The sequence below is a fragment of the Corapipo altera genome, unplaced genomic scaffold (assembly GCF_003945725.1).
Source record: "Corapipo altera isolate COAL_440 unplaced genomic scaffold, ASM394572v1 104, whole genome shotgun sequence".
Taxonomy (NCBI): Eukaryota; Metazoa; Chordata; class Aves; order Passeriformes; family Pipridae; genus Corapipo; species Corapipo altera.
The window spans coordinates 6359822-6378163 of NW_020884920.1; the positions used below are offsets into that span (position 1 = coordinate 6359822).

General features: G+C 51.7%; 1 protein-coding gene across 1 annotated transcript; it reads right to left on the minus strand.

Annotated features, from left to right (window-relative positions):
- Positions 1-1418: 1418 nt before the first annotated feature.
- Positions 1419-15671, minus strand: ZNF598 (zinc finger protein 598). The gene is given in 13 exon segments (XM_027656485.1): positions 1419-3466; positions 3572-3716; positions 4486-4553; positions 4555-4622; positions 5662-6422; positions 7018-7090; positions 8277-8461; positions 9491-9608; positions 10238-10455; positions 11274-11485; positions 12726-12855; positions 14053-14165; positions 15474-15671. Coding segments are annotated over 13 exon segments (2622 nt in total). The 5' UTR covers positions 15657-15671; the 3' UTR covers positions 1419-3118.
- Positions 15672-18342: the final 2671 nt, after the last annotated feature.

An 18342-nucleotide genomic window follows, 5' to 3' on the forward strand; every position in this document is an offset into this window, starting at 1 on the left:
TCTCCCAGCCCATTTGATGTGGTACAACAGCACTTGTTCCCTCATAACTCCCCAGACCACATCCTAAAAACGTGCCAGGACTGTCCTGAGCATGCCAAGGCTGTCCCAAAACCACGCCAGGACTGTCCTGAGCATGCCAGGGCTGTCCCAAAACCACGCCAGGACTGTCCTGAGCATGCCAGGGCTGTGCCATCCTCACAAGCCGTTTATGACCCTCTGTTCTCAGAGCTCGGGACCCCCCAGCACCTCAAGCTCACAGAGGGCAGGACTCTGCTGTGCTCAGCTCAGCCGAAAACCTTCTGTTAGCACTGAATTTGGGTGTAAAGAGCAGAATTCCAGCAATCCCAAGCTGGGTTCTGCCCGACCCCCCTGCTCCAGGAGGCTCTGCCGGGACAACGCGGGTGTTTCCCAGCACTGGGGTAACCACGTTGTGGGGTTTGCAATTTATTTAAAGCATATTAAAAGATTTGAAAGAATTGGAGTTTCTGTCAACATTTTAAGCTGCTCCTACCAAGGTGGAAGCTTTGCTTAAGTGATATTTAGTAAAAATATCCCCCCCATTACCTGCTTCTGTGTCTCAGGGGGCTGGAGCAGACCCCACGAGCAGATCCCTCCCTTTATGCCATACCAACCAGCTGTGCCTGGACACTGTGGGATGAGTTTCCCATCAGTTCCTGCCACAACAGCAAGTGACACTCCCAGCATTTCTTTTCTGCTGTCCATCAGTTCCTTACAGGGTACTTTGTACCCTCCCCTGCCCATCACCAGCCCCTCAGAATGGCACAGTGCTGCTCCTGAGCTGCTCTGAGCTCCCACTAACCCTGCTCACCATCTATTCCATAGCAAATCCCATCATTATTTTGTGGAATGGTCATTTCTCTCAGTGAAAGCTGCTGTACATATTCATAGACTCCTCTCAGCCCGTGCTGTCCCCAAGCAGGTGGCTCTGGTCCCGCTCTGGTCCCCCCTTGTCCCATTCTCAGCTGCATTTCGACCCTCTGTGTGTCACAAGAGCCTCTCCCACCCCAGTGAGGCTCAGAAACAGCCTTCACTGTCTCGACTTGAAACCCAAGTTCAGCTGCCTGGATTTTGTTGCAATACACATTTAAACCTCAGATCCTTTAAGAGTTTTAATCTCCAACAGATCCCAACTGTGGTTGGGGAAGTTCAGTTTCTTTGCAGATACCTCTGTCCGAGCAGACGCTTCCAGGAGTTGCAGTTGTCACTTAACCTCTGTGCAGTGTAGTATAAAGTGGACTGTGTATGGAAATAAGTTTAAAATGTTTACAATTTTGTATATATTATATATATAAAAATATCTTTTGAGAGAACAATCTGTGATTCTGTATTTTCGGTGTCCGTGTAACCAACTGCAACTTATTTTCAATAAAGAGTTAAAAATGAATAGAAAAAAAAAATTTGGTAATAACTTTATTTAATCAGGTGAGCACAAGGAATAAGGAAACTGCAAGAGCAGGCCCTGGAGATCCAGAGCCTCAAGGGAACTCCCAGCAGCACCAGCCCAGGGAACCAGGGAGCTGCTGACAGAGTGAAAACCAAGGGAAGAGGGAAGATTCTGCTGCAGGGAAGATGCATCTCAGCCCCCTGAACTTTACAAACCAAAGATGGGGAGAGGAGTTGACTGAAGTGGTGGGGGCAGCTGGCACCCCCCACATCCCCCCCCATCCCTGGTGGTGGCCGTGCCTCGGGCATCGCGTCCCGCTCGGATCCAGGGCCCCACCTGAGGCAGCAACAGGGACATGTCCCAGCTCCTCACGTGCTCATGCAGTGTGTGAACAGCCATGCAGGCAAATCATCCTCCCCAGCCCCGTTTGGGGCCAAATACAACACGTTCAGGTGTTCAGAACAGTCTTAAATACCCAGAAAAGAAACCCAAAGCACTTTGCAGCCTGAGCAAGCAAAAATAACTTGTAAGGCAAGGAAAAGTGGCTGTAGCAGGACTAACTCTGAGCTTGATTTCATGGAAATGATGCCTCTAGAAAAGCTGTGTTTTGTCACTAAAAATTACATAAATTAATTTCAGCTTTATTCCTACATGTTAGAAATAACTAAACCTGGAGATGGGAGGGGTCGGACACTGAACCACAGCCATGGAAGTGCACGGCAGGGAGGGCTCTTGGCACTCCAGCACCTCAGAGCTGCTGCTGGAGGAGTCACCTCACAGGATGAAGAGATCCCCCTCTTCGTCTGAGGAGGTGGAATTTGGAGATGCCAAAAAACATGAGCAAAGCTACATCAGCCTGGTGTCACCGAGGGAGGTGCAGGTGTCAGAGAAATGCACTTAAAGGCACTGCAGAAAACATGGTCAGTGATCAGCAGCATTTAATGTCCCAGGATGCTGTTGGGAGCTCCCACCAGTAATACAACCAAGAAATTAGAAACATGGCAGTCATTAAATAAAATTCCCGTGTGCTTTACACAGAGTAAAGCCTTAATGCTGTTACTGTACATGCAGGGCTACAAAATCAGTTTCTTGAAAGAACATGTTACAGAAAAGGTCAGAGGCAACTTCAAATCTTGCACAGACCAGCCCAATTCTTCAAGCAGCAGAATGGACTCTGTTTGCAGACAGGAAACTCTGCAGCCCAGTGTTTGCAGCGCTCCTGGTCACACCAGTGAGCAGCATCTTTCCTGCACCTTTGTACCCCTGACTAGTGTGATCTTCACTGAAATAGCACAAAAAAATCAGAATGTTATAAGGGAAGTTGCTTCTGTTCATTTCAGTGATTCCCTAATCTTCCCCCACCCCAAAACCAGAAAGAAACCCCCAAACCAGATGCTTATTCCCCTATTGTGTCCCCTGTCAGTCTGCAGATCAGAAAGGATTCCCAGCTATTGCATGTTCCAGGAGGAAGGAGCCCCTGCCTGCCCACCCTGCGGCTCAGCCTAACCCTACCCCAGATTTTGGGAGCTCAGACTGTGGGAGGGATGAGCTCCAGCACATTCTCATGATCCCTTTGCCCCGAGAGGGCTCCCCAAAATTACCTGCTCCTCACTGACTCAACCGGCACCGGCCCTCAGCCACTCTACGCTGCCAAACCTCATTCCAAAAGTGCATCTCCAGAGCCAGAGCCTGGTGTGTGGGCCCTCAGGAAAGCTAACTGATGATCCTGCTGATTGCCTGCAAGGAAGGGAACTCCTCATCCTCAATATGCAAAGCTTTGTGGGTGACCACGTCCTGCTGAGTCAGCACTTGCTTACACGTGGGGCAGATGTAGCAGTCGAGGTCTGCGGGGGAGTCCACCTGCCAAACGTTCTTTTTGTTCTTTTTGGGCCTGTTGGAGCTTTGTTTCTCCTTGACTCGGAAGTCGTTGTGAGCAGAGAGCAGTTCCTGCTGCTTCACCGTGTCCGGCAGCAGCACCAACAACTCCTTAAAAATCTTCTTGAAGTTCTCCCCCAGCAGCTCTCGGCAGCTCTTGTAGTACTGTGCTGCAGAGATCACACCCTGCAGGCAACAGCCCGGGGGGAGGATTAGAAATACACAGATCTCTTCAAAAATCCCACTGGGATTCAGGTCTCCCAGAAAGGGAGGTTTGGGGAACCCACTCACCTGCCTGAACTGCCCAGAATGAGTTTTAAATTTATTGAACTTGGACTCGTCGCTTTGAAGAAATTCTTTAATGGATTGTATGAGCTGGATGTTCCTCTGCTGGAAGTTCTCAGGTATCAAGTATGATCCGTGACAGGATTTTGGCCTGCATTGGGAAACACCAAAAGTGACTCTGATGTTGGTTTGTGTCACAGCAAAGTGCCCTGGGACATAAATCCCGAGGCTGTTCTGGTTTACAGGCTGCACATCCTTCCTCCACCCAGCTCCATGTGCATTACTGTGAGCTGCACACAGCTGTCTTGCCAGGATGATAAAATATGGGATTCCAGCTTTACATAGACAGAATATGTAAAATCCGAATTTCACATGGTCCTGACGAGCTGCTTTGTAAGGGGAGTTCACTAAAAAGACGTGGGCAAACACCACACCACGAATAAACTGACAGATAATGCAGGTCCTGTCCTGTATTAAACTGGCACAGTTTCCCCTCCTCTTTTCTCACAAACTCCTCTTTCTATCCCAGAAGGACCAGAGAGCAGCTACTGGGAAGATCAGGGCAGTGAAGGTCACCAAGGAGAACACGCCTCAGCACTTTGCTGCTGGGACTCCGACAGAATCGATGGGAAGGTGAAGGAATATGTTGAAGCTGCAGATTCCCAAATAAATCTAAAATAGACCAAAGTCTGAGCAGCACAGGTTTTCACTTCCGCAGCTGCAGCTACACAGGGCTGTTTTCTTTTACACAACTCTCCTGAATCCAGCCCACAAAGACCCCAGGACTTCCCAATGGGAATCTTCACCCAGCTGGCCCCGCTCAGAGTAACCCCGAGTGTTCCCTGCTCTGTTTGAAGCCCACCTGACAGAACTGAGGGGCACTGTGGGACATAACTCACTCCCAGGAGTTATTTACTCACTCTTTCAGAGCTGTAGTGACAGGTTCAGAGATGTTGGTGGATGGAATGACAGCGAAGCCCGGGGGGGGGTTTGCTGACAGGCACCGACAGGCCCGGAGGCGGAGGAGGGTTCTTCAACAGCACCACGGAGTTAAAGCCTGTGGGGAACAGGGAAGGGGCAGGAGTTAGAACACACAACCCCCCCTCCAGCTAAAACTCACACCAGTGTCTGCCACACTCTGCAGAAGCACCAAGAAGAAGCTGCAGTGCAGACATGACTCTGTTGGAGAAAACCTAAAAATCAGAGGCGGAAATCTTCAAGAAGCACTTCAGGGTGGCTGATGTTCCTCTACGCAGAAAGCGCTTTAATTATTCATTTACTTTTTCAATGGAAAATAGTTTTTAAAACCCACTCAAAGTCACAATGAAAAACACTTTTGCATTATTAAAGTGAACAGAAATCACCTGAGGAGGCACAGCAGCACCAGGCCTGGCCTCTCCCCCAGCAGGAGCTGCAGAGCAGCACGAACAGCGGTGCCACCTCCATTAAAACCACTCCAAGTCACGCTTGTTGCTGTCTCTCCACTTTTACAAGGTCATGGCTAAAAGCAGGGCAGGAAACCTCTGCAAACACGGGAGGAAGCAGCCAAGGAAGTCGACTGAGGAGTGTCAGCAGGCACAGGACACTGCCAGATTCCCTTCACCCACAGTGGCCTCCCAAGCAGATCCTGGAGCACAACAGCTCCAAGAAGAAGAGCAGGGACAGGTGAAAACCAGCTGCTCATCCATGAGCCACCCCAGTGACCAGACACCTCCAGCTGTGTGGGACAGAGGTGTCCCAACACTGCCACTGCTTTAGCCAGGATTCTCAGAGGACATTCCAGCCCCCCTGTGTCACCCAGGTTGCCTTTACCTCCAGAGCCCAACCTGGCACCTGGTGGCAGAACCTCACACGAGAGCCAGAAGGAGACTTAACACAGCACATCCACAGACCATGTTTCTCCAAGCCACTTCCAAGCAAAGCTGGCTGTGCTTCCCCATCCCTGGAAGTGTCCAAGGCCAGGTTGGACAGGGCTTGGAGCAACCTGGGCTAGTGGAAGGTGTCCCTGCCCATGGAGGGGAGGTGAAATGAGATGATCCTTAAGACCCTTCTCAACCCAAACCATTCCAGGATTCTGTGACTCCCTCTGTGCTTACCTGGTGGCGGGGGCATCCTGGCTGATCCTGAGCTCCCAAGAGCTGGGAAGTCTTCCTGAGGTAAAGGGCATTTGTTAGTCACTGTGGGCTTTTTAAGGCCAGGGGGCTCTTTGGGTGTCCCACAGACCGCTGAGGACTTTTCCGAGTGCCCATTCATGACAGCTGTGGGTCTGTCGGGGCCGTGGGGAGCAGGGAACACCCTGGAGGGCTGCTCTGCTTCCAGGGGCTTTTCCGTGGATGGCCTGGGGAACGCCGTGTCCGGGGACGGGCGCGGGGACGACGGTCTCTGCTTCTCAACCCCCACCTTCTTTTTCTTGCCCACTTTCGTAAAAGTCTGTGAGGTAGAAGCTGCCAGCAAGGACGAGACGTCGAACATGGTCGGCGTGTTCCGGATCTCCTGGGTGGTCAAGCCACCGCCGCCATCTTCGTCGTCCGACTCACAGAGTTTATTGCTCTTCTTACTTCCCTTCGAGGTGTTCAAGGATGGTTTTTTGGCTGGCTGGCTGACACAGGGGTTGGTGATGGCTTTGACCACGTTTTTGCTGGAACCGTTGTTCCATGCAGATGTGATGTTGGTTACTGTCTTATTGTTGGGCTTCATTTTGGACACCAGGGCTGGGAAGTCCTCCTCTTGGAAGGCTGCTTTCTTTGCAGTCGCTGTGTATGTCAGAGACATCCCAGACGAGATGGTGGGAGCTGCAGAGGATGACAGGCTTGGGAAATCTTCTTCTTTAAGCTTAACCAGTGCTGGCTGGGCAGAGCTGTGAGGAAGGGAGAGGTTGGGGTTACCCTGTTACGGCAGCACAACCCCAACGGGCAACACAAGCCCCACAGCTCTCCACGTCCTTCCTCAAACTGTTACTAAGGGTGGCACAAGTGACCCAGCTTTAACAGGACACAAATGCACTCAGGGTTACCAACTGCACCTGCAATGGGTCTCCTCAAGAAGTGCCACCACAGCCTTGCTGTATTATCAGCAGTGTCTCAGCACCCCTCACCTTGACCAGAGCTGGTACAGGCACATTCGAGCTGCCACATCCTGCAAAGGCAACGCTCTCAGGGACATGGTGGGATTGTTGGGCTGTCCTGGGCAGAGCCAGGAGCTGGACTTGATGATCCTTTGGGGTCCCTTCCAGTTCAGGATATTCCAAGATTCTATGATTCCAAGACCAAGCCATGAGCTGCAGCAACAGCTGGTGCCACAGGTGAGCGGCACGGAGACAGCTCAAGGCAGGAGGGGATGGGCAGGGGAGGCACTGAGAGATCAATCTCCCAATATTATTTTCCACAGAAATGCAGGACATAAATAAACTTCTAAATCTGCTTTCTCACTGCTGCAGCCCTGCACAAACTTACCCTTGCAGAGGTCCTGCTGGCGAGCCAATTGCTGGAAAGTCGTCTTGGCTGAGAGCACCATTAGCAGCTGCTTCTTTTGGAAGAGTGACAAAAAGAGCAAAGAAATGTTTTCAACTCAAGCCCATTCATTGCAGAGTGGGGGCTACCAATGAACACAACAGCAGCATTACCAAGTCCTATTTTCAGCAGCTGATGATGCCATTAACTGACATTCCAGAACGATTTAAAACCATGCATCACTATTTCCTTCAATTAAATGCATTCACTATTATGTCATGGCCTACAGGAAATTCATGATACTTAAAGTGAGTAAAACATGGGGGGGAAGTACTTAGCGAGGGAACCTTCTAAAAACTGAGATGCCAATGCCCCCAGTGCTGCCCCGAGGTTGCCACTCAGCTGCCTGCACAGGGTCAGGATGTTCAGCAGAGCCTCCATGCTCCAACTGATTTATGCCAAAGCTTCTTCACCCGGAAAGCTGCTCCCCTGAGCAGCCCCTTGCACCTCTGCTCAAACTGCTCAGCAATTAGTTCCTGGGCAGTGGTTTTACACTGAAACACAGCTCATTCCCAGTTTAATGTGCCTTAAAATCCCAGTTCTGTGCTGCAGAGCGCAGGGACAGACTGGTAATGGCTGTGACACACAAACAGCAAAAGGTGGAAGGGATAACCCTGCCCAGCCCCCTAGATGAGCTGTACTCATCAACCACATGGAGCTCTCAGCAGCTCCCAGCTCCTAAGGAAGTTCCATAAAATCTTCACATGAAAATCTTGTTGCAGGAGCAATAAAATAGTGGAACATGGATTTGGAGGAACAGTAATATCAAAACAGCACTGCATTGTGTTTATGTGCCCCATAATGGACCTGGGTCAGGTTTGCTTTCACCAGTTACAAACTTCTACTGGGAATAACTTGCTCTCAAAAAAGGGGAAACTCAAGTATCCCAAAAATCAGTTCTTCCTGCTTGAGTGGGAAATGTAACGTTCTTGGGTTATATCTTGCTTTGGATGTACCATCACCTCCTGTTGTATGTTACCTGCATTTGACATTTCCACCCAGCTCCACCTCGGGTCCAACCTGCTGCAGGATCCCAGCCCGCTGGGACACGTCCCACTGCAAATCCCTGTCGCTGACTTAAGGCTCTGCAGAGCTCCATCCACATCCAGCAGCTCTTGGGAGCAAGGCACAGCGATTCCCTCTTGTGCCAGGCTGATGTGCAGCCCCATCCCTGCTCCCTGCAGCACCTCTTCCACACTCACCTGCCACATCGTTGGGAGCCTTTGGCACACGTTTGGAGCCGAGCACGTCGGGATCCCTCAAATCCTCCTTCTTCCCTCTGCTGCTGCCGCCGTCCTCCTTGTCCTCCACCCTTTTCTTCTCTTCCTGCCGTTTGGCTGCCACAGACGCCCTGACTGCTGCTGCAACATCCCTGTCTTCTTCTTCCCTGCAGGACAGGGCACATCTCCTTGGTCAAACAGCAAAGAGCACGGAGCAGCTGCCTCGCTCCAGCTCTCACCTCTCCGGTGCCAGCTCTGGTGACATCCCTGACCTCGTGCTGCCACCTGCTGAACCAGCCCCACCACTCCAGTCCACCCCAGCCAGGCAACATTCCCCCCTGCATTTCCAAGTTCTCCGAGTGGGAATAACAATCCAGGCCAGAACTGGTATGAACGGGGAGAGACAGCACCAAGGACGAATGGGGCACCTGTCTCTCCCGTTCATTTTCAAACGTATGGAATCATTTTTGGAGGCCACGGGAACTCTTGGAGACACGGCTGGTCATGAACTCCCAACACACGCATGATCTACATGCAACACCAACATAGGAGTGTTTTGGGATGGACTTTTTCCCCACTGGAATCACCACTAATGACAGACTTTTTCCCCACTGGAATCACCAGCTGCCCATCCAGCAAGTAAAAGAAGAAAATAAGATGTGCAGGATGTATAAAGCACCCAGGTCTGGTGTGGATGAAGAGACACAGAAATGCAAAATTTCATTTCAATATTTCACCCTCTTCCTTTTCCCAAGCACTCTGGCCACACAGAGATGTGTTAGTTCAGTGAAAAGCACGGTCCTTAGAACAGGAATTTCATGACCACCCAGACCAAAACCTCCATTAAACCTGCACAGACTCATCACCTACTTCAGAAAATCCTACTTAGAGAAGTTTGCATAAAAACAGCTGTTGAAATTAATTTAGGGTTCTGAGTTTATTTAACCCACAAGCTGAGGATCACATTGTTTGCTTCCTGAGCTGAAACTTCACACAAAGTAATTCCATGTTGACCAAGCTTGTAGCCAGCACACGGACTTGGACTGGAAGCTCATTCTACTCCCAGCTGAGGATTTACCACGGAAGCCTCCAAATTTTGTACCCACTTCCTACAGATCCACCAAAATATTGTGAATTGGCAAGTGAAAACCAACACTGAACAGGAGTAAAACTCCACCCAATGTTGTGCTACTCACCTCTTGTACCTCCAGCTGCCTCTCCTGTTCTGTTGGCTCCCCCGGCCGTTCAACCTGCCCGTCCTCCCTTGCCTGTTGTACCTGTCAACCTCTTCATAGTCCTCTGCACCTACAACACCTGAACAGGAGGGAGGGTTGATCACTCTCAGTTATTTCTCTAATCTGGCCATCACACTCTGCCTGAAAAATGCAAAAATACACTCGTACAAACAAATTATCTTCATTTCTTTCTGATGACTAAGTCAGCAGCTTTTCCTAAAATTATGTGTCATTGTTAAATCCATGCATGGGGGGAAAAAATCCTACAACAATTCAGGTAGGAAGGGACCTCTGGATGTCACCTGCTCCAGCCCCTCACTCAAAGCAAGGTCAACCCAAAAGCACATCAGGTTGCCCAGGGCCTAGTCTGGTTAAGTTCTGGTCACCTTCATTCTCTACAACCTGTCAGGTCCTGTTCCAGGATGAACAGGAAGAACTTCTTCATGGCTATGAAATGTTCACCAGATGTTCTTGAAAACCCTCAGAGCAGTGGAATGGTTTGGGTTGGAAGGGAACTTAAGGATCAACCAGTTTCAGCCCCTGCCACGGGCAGGGACACCTTCCACAAGCCCAGGTTGCTCCAAACCCTGTCCAACCTGGCCTTGGACACTCCAGGGATGGGGGCAGCCACAGCCTCTCTGGGCAACCTGTGCCACGCTCCCCCAGGGAAGAATTCCTTCCCAGTCCCTGGAACCGTGCCCCGCTCACCCTCGTTCCTGCGGGGGTGCCGGGGGGTGTAGGTGAACTGGAGGTCGATGTGGCGGTTCTGCCGGGCCTCGGCCCTGCTCTTGCTGTGACAGGCTGTCTTGTGGGCCTTGTAGTCGATCTCGGTGCGGAAGGCGTGCGTGAACTGCTCCGTGCTGCACCGGCCCTCCTCGCACAGGAAGTGCTTCTCGCGGAAGTGCTCCCGCAGGTACTCGTAGTCACTGCGGGGAAAACGCAGAGCTCACACCCCTCCAGCACCTTCTCCTCGTGGCACACGGCCACTCTTTGGATGACAAATGCGGGTGGGTGGTTTTTGTTATATCCCCAGGGAAGCCTTCCAGTGAAACAAACCCCTTCTGTACGGCCAACACAGACCACAGGGCACAGACCAGATGTCCAACCAAACCCCATGGTGGATGCTCATCACACCCAGCTGTGCTTAGGGTATTGTATTTTGTATTTCACACAAAAAATTACTTCCATCCCCTCTGCACGTGAACTTTGGAGCATTAGAATCATGGAATTACAGAATTGTTAAAGATGTAAAAGACCTCTAAGATCCCTGAGTCCAACCATCAACCAGCACCACCACTGCCACACCCACATGTTTTCTGAACACTTCAGGGATGGGGACTCCACCACTGCTCTGGGCAGCCTGTTCCAATGCCTGATAACCCCTTCCATGAAGAAACATTCCTAATGCCCAGTCTACACCTCCCCAGTGCAATTTGAGGCCGTTTCCTCTCGCCCTGTCCCACTCTGGAGGTACCACACCAGACAGCTGCTGTCAGGCTGCAGAGCTCAACCTTCCATGCTTAACGTTAATGAAGAAAACCTTAAGGCATGAACTAGACACAAAGTGAACATTTTGGCTGTTTGTCTGAGGAACAAGAGACTGCAGCCAACCCGCTCCCATTCTTCCACTCTGCCATCAAACACCACTTTCCCTAAAACCCAAAGCAGACCCAGGTAATTTTTCCCCCCCACACACAATTTAAGGCACGGAAAGAGCTCGTATAAATCCCGTGCTCGGCCCAACCTGTAGTACTCCTGAGCGCCGTCGGAGTCGCAGAAGTGGCAGAAGTAGTGATCCCTGCGCAGGTGTTTGAGCAGCTCGTCGTTGTCCAGGTACCGCTCGTCGCAGAACTTGCACAGGGGGTGCCCCCGGTGGGACGTGTCGTCGGGGTCCCCGTGGATCCGGTGCCGGGCCAGGTCCTTCCTGGAATACCACTTCCTTTCAGAGGTGAAAATCTGCAGGGACGGACAGACAGATATAAGGCATCACCTCTTGTGGACTGAGAACAGGAACGAGCCGGGGTTGTGCCCAACTCGTCCGTCTGGAGGAGTCAAAGACTTGCTTCAAAAAGATGCAGTTTGACCACCAGCACCTAAAGTGTCCGGTGATTTCAATTCGAGTGATGGATCCAAATTAAATCCAGCTTGAATTTCGCTCAGTTTGTACACTGGAAACAGATCTAATCAACTTTTTTTCCCCTTTCACTTTTTTTTTTGATACAGCAACAAACTCTAAATTATCATCTCTGGGGGAGGAAAATCCTAAGTATGCATTTATGAGCACACAGTATTTTGCATACTCAAATTAAAAGGCCTCATAAACCCCCAGTGAGCTGTTTTACTTTCCTCAGACAGCAACCACCCAAAATAGCTACAGAGTAGACACTTGGATGAACAAATTCTGCATCACAAGCCAACCCTCTGTCCCCACTAACACGTGAGCTATTTTGGTAGGAAGGTTCTGGAGACGCCAAAAGGATCAACCCAGCCTTGACAACAGAATATCCTTTATTTCTGGCCTAGGCAAGGCCTGGGAACTTGCTCTGGGAAAAGGTTTGTTTAGCTTTGCCAGGGCTGATGGACTGAAGCTTCTGCAAGTTTAAGAGCTTCTTTTCAGTGGGTACAAGTAACTCTTTGGAACAGTGGAATTTTTTTCAGCAAAATAAAAATCTCTACAATATTCTGAAATCAAAAAGCAACAGTTTTAATACTGTTTGTGAATTCTCTGGGAGAGAAAATGACAAACAAGTTCTCTCAGTGCTGGTTACACTGACCATGAAATACCTCCCTGGGGTCCTGCCCTCCCTCCCTTCAATCAGCTCCGGGGATTGCACGACCACAGGAAAGAGTCAAATCTGTTCCCAATCTTATAGGGTTCACTCAGGTCAACCTGCTCCCTTTCTGGATCCCATCCCTTCTGGCAGCAAACTCCAGCTCACCTGGCACACACCAACTGTGGCACCATCACCGTGGGGTTTAATTTAAAATCTGGAGAACCTCCAGCCCTCCTTCATTAATCAGCTTGTGGAAGCTGAAAGACTTCAAATAAAGCAACTGGCCTCGCTGCAGGCAGGCAGAGGAAACTCAAACAACTGCTGTTCAGCCACCTCCTTCTTCCCAGCTCCCCAGGTACTCTGGGAAGTCATGGAGGGAAAGCCTCCTCCTCCCCACACATCCCAGCAGAGGCCCAGCTCACCTTCAGGTGTTTGACACAGAGTTTGCAGCAGAAGAGCTCGTGCTGCTTCCTCATGTGCTGCTCCAGGTCTGCAAAGGTGTTGAAGGGCTTGGCGTCGGGGCACAAGGAGCACTCGTGCTGCAGCAGCTTCCTAAGGGAGGAGAGAGTTCCCAAAAATGTGCCACTTCCCTCCCAGCACCCCGAGACCTCCATCAAAACACAAGCACTCTGTCCCTGGCAGAAGGCTCCAGCTTTATGGGTCTTCCAGTATCTGTAATGAGGTTTGAGTCCTGCTTATTCCAAGAGTTTTGTCCTATGTCAGGAGTGGGATGGAACCAAATTACACTGATGTTTCAACTGCAGGAGAGAAGCTGAGCAGTGTAAGAATGGCACTGTCCCTAAAACTGAGGGGACTGTAACAATCCCTGTGCTTACTGGAGATCCAGCTGGTTCCTGCAACATTCACACCCAGTTTCATTACACTTTCCACTGTCAGAAACTGAGGAATACAGTGGGAAGGGATAAAGAATTGTAATAGAAAAGGAGGGGGAAAAAACCACCACAAACAAGTCCACCCCACAGGGGTTTCCAACTCTGCCAGAGCACTGGTCTCAGTGGGAGACTCCCACTCCCTCATTTCCATAAATATAACACCATGTAAAATTGTAAATGTATCAAAGTTACATCCTTAGCCCAAACCAGGGTGGATATAATGCCCAATTCTCCAAGAAAAAAGGCTTCAATGCCTGCATGGCTTCATCTTTTTCACACTTCTTTCATTTTAGGTGCTTTTAATTATCTTAAATCCTCCTAACTAAGCATATTATGAAAAATACTTGTGGAACACGATGCTCATGCCATGGTTTTACTCTCCATTGGTTTTTCACTTCACCCTTTTTCTCTCTCATTCAGAATTAAGATCTTTGTAAAAGCCAAGATTGCTCTTCATATAATATTTGGCACAACTGGGCTGGGTAAGTCCTTAATCAGCCCAGCAATAAATACAAGACTAATTTTATTGGCACCTGCAGATATTAATATACAATTAATAGTAATTATATCTTCACCAATTTCCACAGCAGCCATGCAAGGAATGGAAAGGTTTTCAGCAAGTTTGCTGCTGCTGAAGGTGCAAAAAATGACTGACAGAGCAAAGCTGCTGTGCTGCAGCACTCCAGTCCTGAGAGGCTGTGAGTGTTCCCTCCACTGCCCTGCTCCAGCCTCTCACCTGCCCAAACATGTGCCCAGCAGGTGACTCATGTACCCAGCACCTCCATTCCCAGGAAACCACAGCACCCTGCCCTCCCAAACACTTCCTGCCACGTCCCAGAGAGGGGTCAGAGCTCACCTGTACAGGGCATAGACCTCCCCATCCATGAAATAAATGTCGTATTTCTTCTCATGCTGCAGCTGGTGAAGGGCTATGGAGGAGAAGGACGGGAGCTTCCTCCCAAAAACCACCTGTGGGACACAACACTGGGATCAGCAGGGGTTCTGGGATCCCAAGGAGCCTGCAGGGGCTCTGGCAGGCAAACTCTGGGATTCCAGGGAACCTGCAGGGGTTCTGGGATTCCAGGGGGCCTGCAAGGGCTCTGGGATTCCAGGCAAACTCTGGGATCTGGGATTCCAGGGAGCCTGCAGGGGCTCTGGGATTCCAGGTAAACTCTGGGATCTGCCCTGTGCCAGCCCCAGCTGTCACCATCCCCAGGCACTGTCACCAAAGCCAACAGGACCTGTCCTTATCAGCTGCCTGGGAAACGTGGATTGGACCAGCCTGGCCTTTGGATTTTGAACGAGATTAGGAAACGTTTCTGGTCTGTTTTGCTCCAACAGCTGCGCCGAGAGTAAATACCCTCAACCAACCGACGCCTTCCCACAGGGAATGCCTGCCAGGAGCCCTGCACTCGGCTCCTCCCCATTTCCTGTGGGATCACAGGGAAACCTGGAGTCTCCAAGGGACTCAATTACACAGAGTCCAACTGGGAAACCACTGTCTCTTCTTTTCTTAACTCCCGGGAAGGCAAGGAACAAAACACCACAACACTTCCCGAATTATCTGTGCCACGTGCCCGGGATCCTCCCTGCTCCCGCTGGACTCCGGAGGCTGCAGCTGTTCAAGGTATAAATCCTTCAGGAGCCACCTACCACTGCTCCAGCACTCATTCCCAGTCTGGGAATTACGGGGGAAACAGCAACATTTGGGGAACAGCTGGAGTTACCTGTCCCAGTCCAGAGAGGCTGAGACACAAAAATACAAGAAAAGTTTCAGTTCTTACAGTAAAAACTACGTTACAAATCCAGAAACGGGTTTGCCCAGAGAAGCTGTGGCTGCCCCATCCCTGCAAGTGTCCAAGGCCAGGTTGGACGGGGCTTGGAGCAACCTGGGATAGTGGGAGGTGTCCCTGCCCTTGGAGGGGGTGGGACTGGATGATCTTTAAGGTCCCTGCCAACCCAAACCATTCCAGGATTCCATGAGACCTCCTAAGAGCAGACGCTTCCTGGGACAGGGAGCAGAGGCTCCATCCTGCGCCGGCAGAGCGAGCCCTGCTGACTTAAACCCAAAAAATATCCACTTTAAACTCCATTTTCTCGTTATTTCGCCTCCCACCCGCCCGACCGGCGGCGGCGCCCCGGGAGCGGCGCGGAGGGCGGATAACCCGGGGCTCCGTCCCCGTCGGTCCCACCCAGCCCTTTCCCGACCGCCCCGTGCCCGAAGCGCTGCCCGGCCCGGCCGAGGCCCCCCCGCTCCCCTCTCAGCCCCGGCCTCACCTGCCGCAGCTCCTCCCGGCACACGGCGCAGTAGCGGACGCCGCAGAGCGCCCGCATCCGCACGGAGCAGCGGTAGCAGATGGGGTGCTCGCAGCGGCCGAGAGCCAGCACGTCCAGCTCCCCGCAGCACAGCACACACGGCCCCTCGGCCGGGCCCGGCCCCGCGCCGGCCATGGCGGCCATGGCGGCCTCGGCCCCGCGCCGCCCCGCCCACACCACCGAGCGCGGGCCAGAGCGCCGCACCACCATAGAGAGGCGCGCTCGCACAGCGCGGCCGGGACATAGAGCTGCGCTGCCAGAACCGCCCCCCAGCGGCGGCAGCGCCACGCCGCTGACGTCACCGCTCGGGCCTCCAGCGCCCGGCCATAGAGACGCGGGGCGGTGACCATAGAGATGCGCTGGCCGGAGCGCCCCTGGCAGGGCCGGTCTGGCTCCCTCTCGATGGTGTCTTTGAAGGGGAGGAGGATCTCGGGGCCATTTGGGGTCCCCAGGTCCTGCCTGAACACACCTGGTTGTGGGGACACGAACCCCAGGTCCATTCCTGTCACCCCTGGCTGTGAGGACATGGGGGACTCAGGGCTCCTGACCCCCTGGCTCCGGGGACGTGGGGGATCCCAGGTCCATTCCTGTTACCTCTGGATGTGAGGACATTGGGGATCCCAAACGCAGCACTCCTGGCTCTGGGGACATGGGGGGACTCCAGATCCTGCTCCAGCACCCCTGGCTGTGGGAAGATGAGGGACTTCAGGGCCATTCCTGTCACCCCTGCTTGTGGGGACATGGGGAACCTCAAATCGCAGCCCACATACCTGTGGGGACATGGAAGACCCCAGCCCATTCCTGGCCCCCCTGGCCATGGGGGCATGGGCACCCCATGCCCTGCACCCTTGGAGGTGGGAACACGAGGGATCCCAAGCTCATTCCTGTGCCCCCTGGATGTGGGAACACGAGGGATCCCAGCTCCATTGCTGTCCCCCTGGGTGCTGCCCTGAACCTTCACACGTCCCTGTGTCCCTGGCCCAGGTGTTCTGCCCACCCCTGGGGGGGGGTCGGTGTCCCCTAGGGCTGGCACTGTGGGGCAGTGGAGACTGTGGGCTGCTGATTCCTGTGGAATTTTTCCAGGCCAAACACCTCCCCTGGGGTGCAAAGAGCCCCTCCACGGATTCATCAGACCTGCAGCTCTACCCCTCGATTTAATGTCATAACTCAGGTGTTTGTTACCTCAGGTACACGGGGTGTGACTGGGAGAAAAAAAAAAGGGTGAAAAATGCACTTGAAACACTATCGAAATTAGGATTTTGGATCCATTGGAGGGGGACTACAAAAGGGCTCTGACAGGGTGTTGAGAGCTCAGTCTAATGTAAATAATCCTTTATTTGCTCCAGGTTGTGACTCACACACTCGGTATCCATGTTCCAGCTGTGCAGGGCGAGTTCAGGTGAGCTGAGTTAACACTGACACACCTGAGGAAACGTGTCCAGGTTCCTGCTCCTGCCCTGTGGGCTGAGCCTGTGGTTTAAAGGTCTCTGTGTCGCTGGGACACAGAGATGGGAATTGTGGCTCCTTGGACAGGAGAGGGTGCTCCAGGAGCGTGGAAAAAATGCATTAAGAGCAGCCAAGTTCCTCTGGAAGGGAAAAAAAAAAACACACACAAGGATAAAAGCTTGCTTGGCCACAGCACAGAGGAACAGACAGAGTTTTTCAGACTTTAGGATCTACCGCCTGTTTTTTTCCCAGATTCCCACTAAGCGACCCAGATGAGGTCACTGTCATAGAATCCTGGAATGGTTTGGGTTGGAGGAACGTTAAACCCCATCCAGTCCCACCCCCTGTCAAAGGCAGGGACACCTTCCACTAGCCCAGGTTGCTCCAAGCCCCATCCAACCTGGCCTTGGACACTTCCAGGGATGGGGCAGCCACAGCTTCTCTGGGCAACCTGTGCCAGGGCCTCCCCACCCTCACAGGGAAGAATTCCTTCCCAATATCCCATCTAACCCTGCCCTCTGGCAGTGGGAAGCCATTCTCCCTTGGCCTGTCACTCTACTTCCTGATGAAATTCCTAGTAAATTCCTGGGATCTTCCTGTGGCTGGAAGATTGGATGAGCATCTTTATCATTCAGACCTGCTGTCTTTTCCCTGAATTCCTTGTCATTTGAGTTAAAACTGGTTTTTCCTTCTCTTTGAGCCATGAACAATCATTTTAGGACAAAGCAGCACATCGAATAGATCGTTAAAAGATCCCATGACGTTTTGTCATCCCACACCAGCCCCAGTTAACAACATCTGTGCCATCAAATAAATTAAGTAATAGGTTTGCTAAGTGTTTGGGAGCAGATAATGAAGGATTTCAACGTTTTGGATCATTGGATGCAACAGGTAATATTTACTTTTTCCTAAAGAGCCCCATTTATCCCACTTGAGCGTGGAGTGGGGGAACACACGTCTCGCTAATCAACCCTGAAGTGTGTTTGGGTGGGGCTGCATGGAATAATTAGGAATGACTGAGGATGATGGCTGTAATTACTCCAGGAAATGTTCCCCGAATTAATGATACTGTTGAAAATGTTTTTATGTCCAAACTGCATCACCCAATTTTGGAGAGCAATTAGCATGAAATGAGCTGGAGGCTGCTGGCAGGGATGTGCTGCCTTAAGTGTCACTCGGCTGTGAAATGACACCGTGGCTGGGCACAGGATCATAAACACACCTGAGGAATTGGGATGGGGAGGGACATTACTCATCACAGGACTCTGGGGACACAGAGGCTTGGCAGGGAGGGAATTGGGACCGTTCAGATTTCGGCTCTGGTCGGTGATGTTGCTTCCAGACAGTCCAGGAGCACCAAGGACCTGACCCAAAGACTGATCCT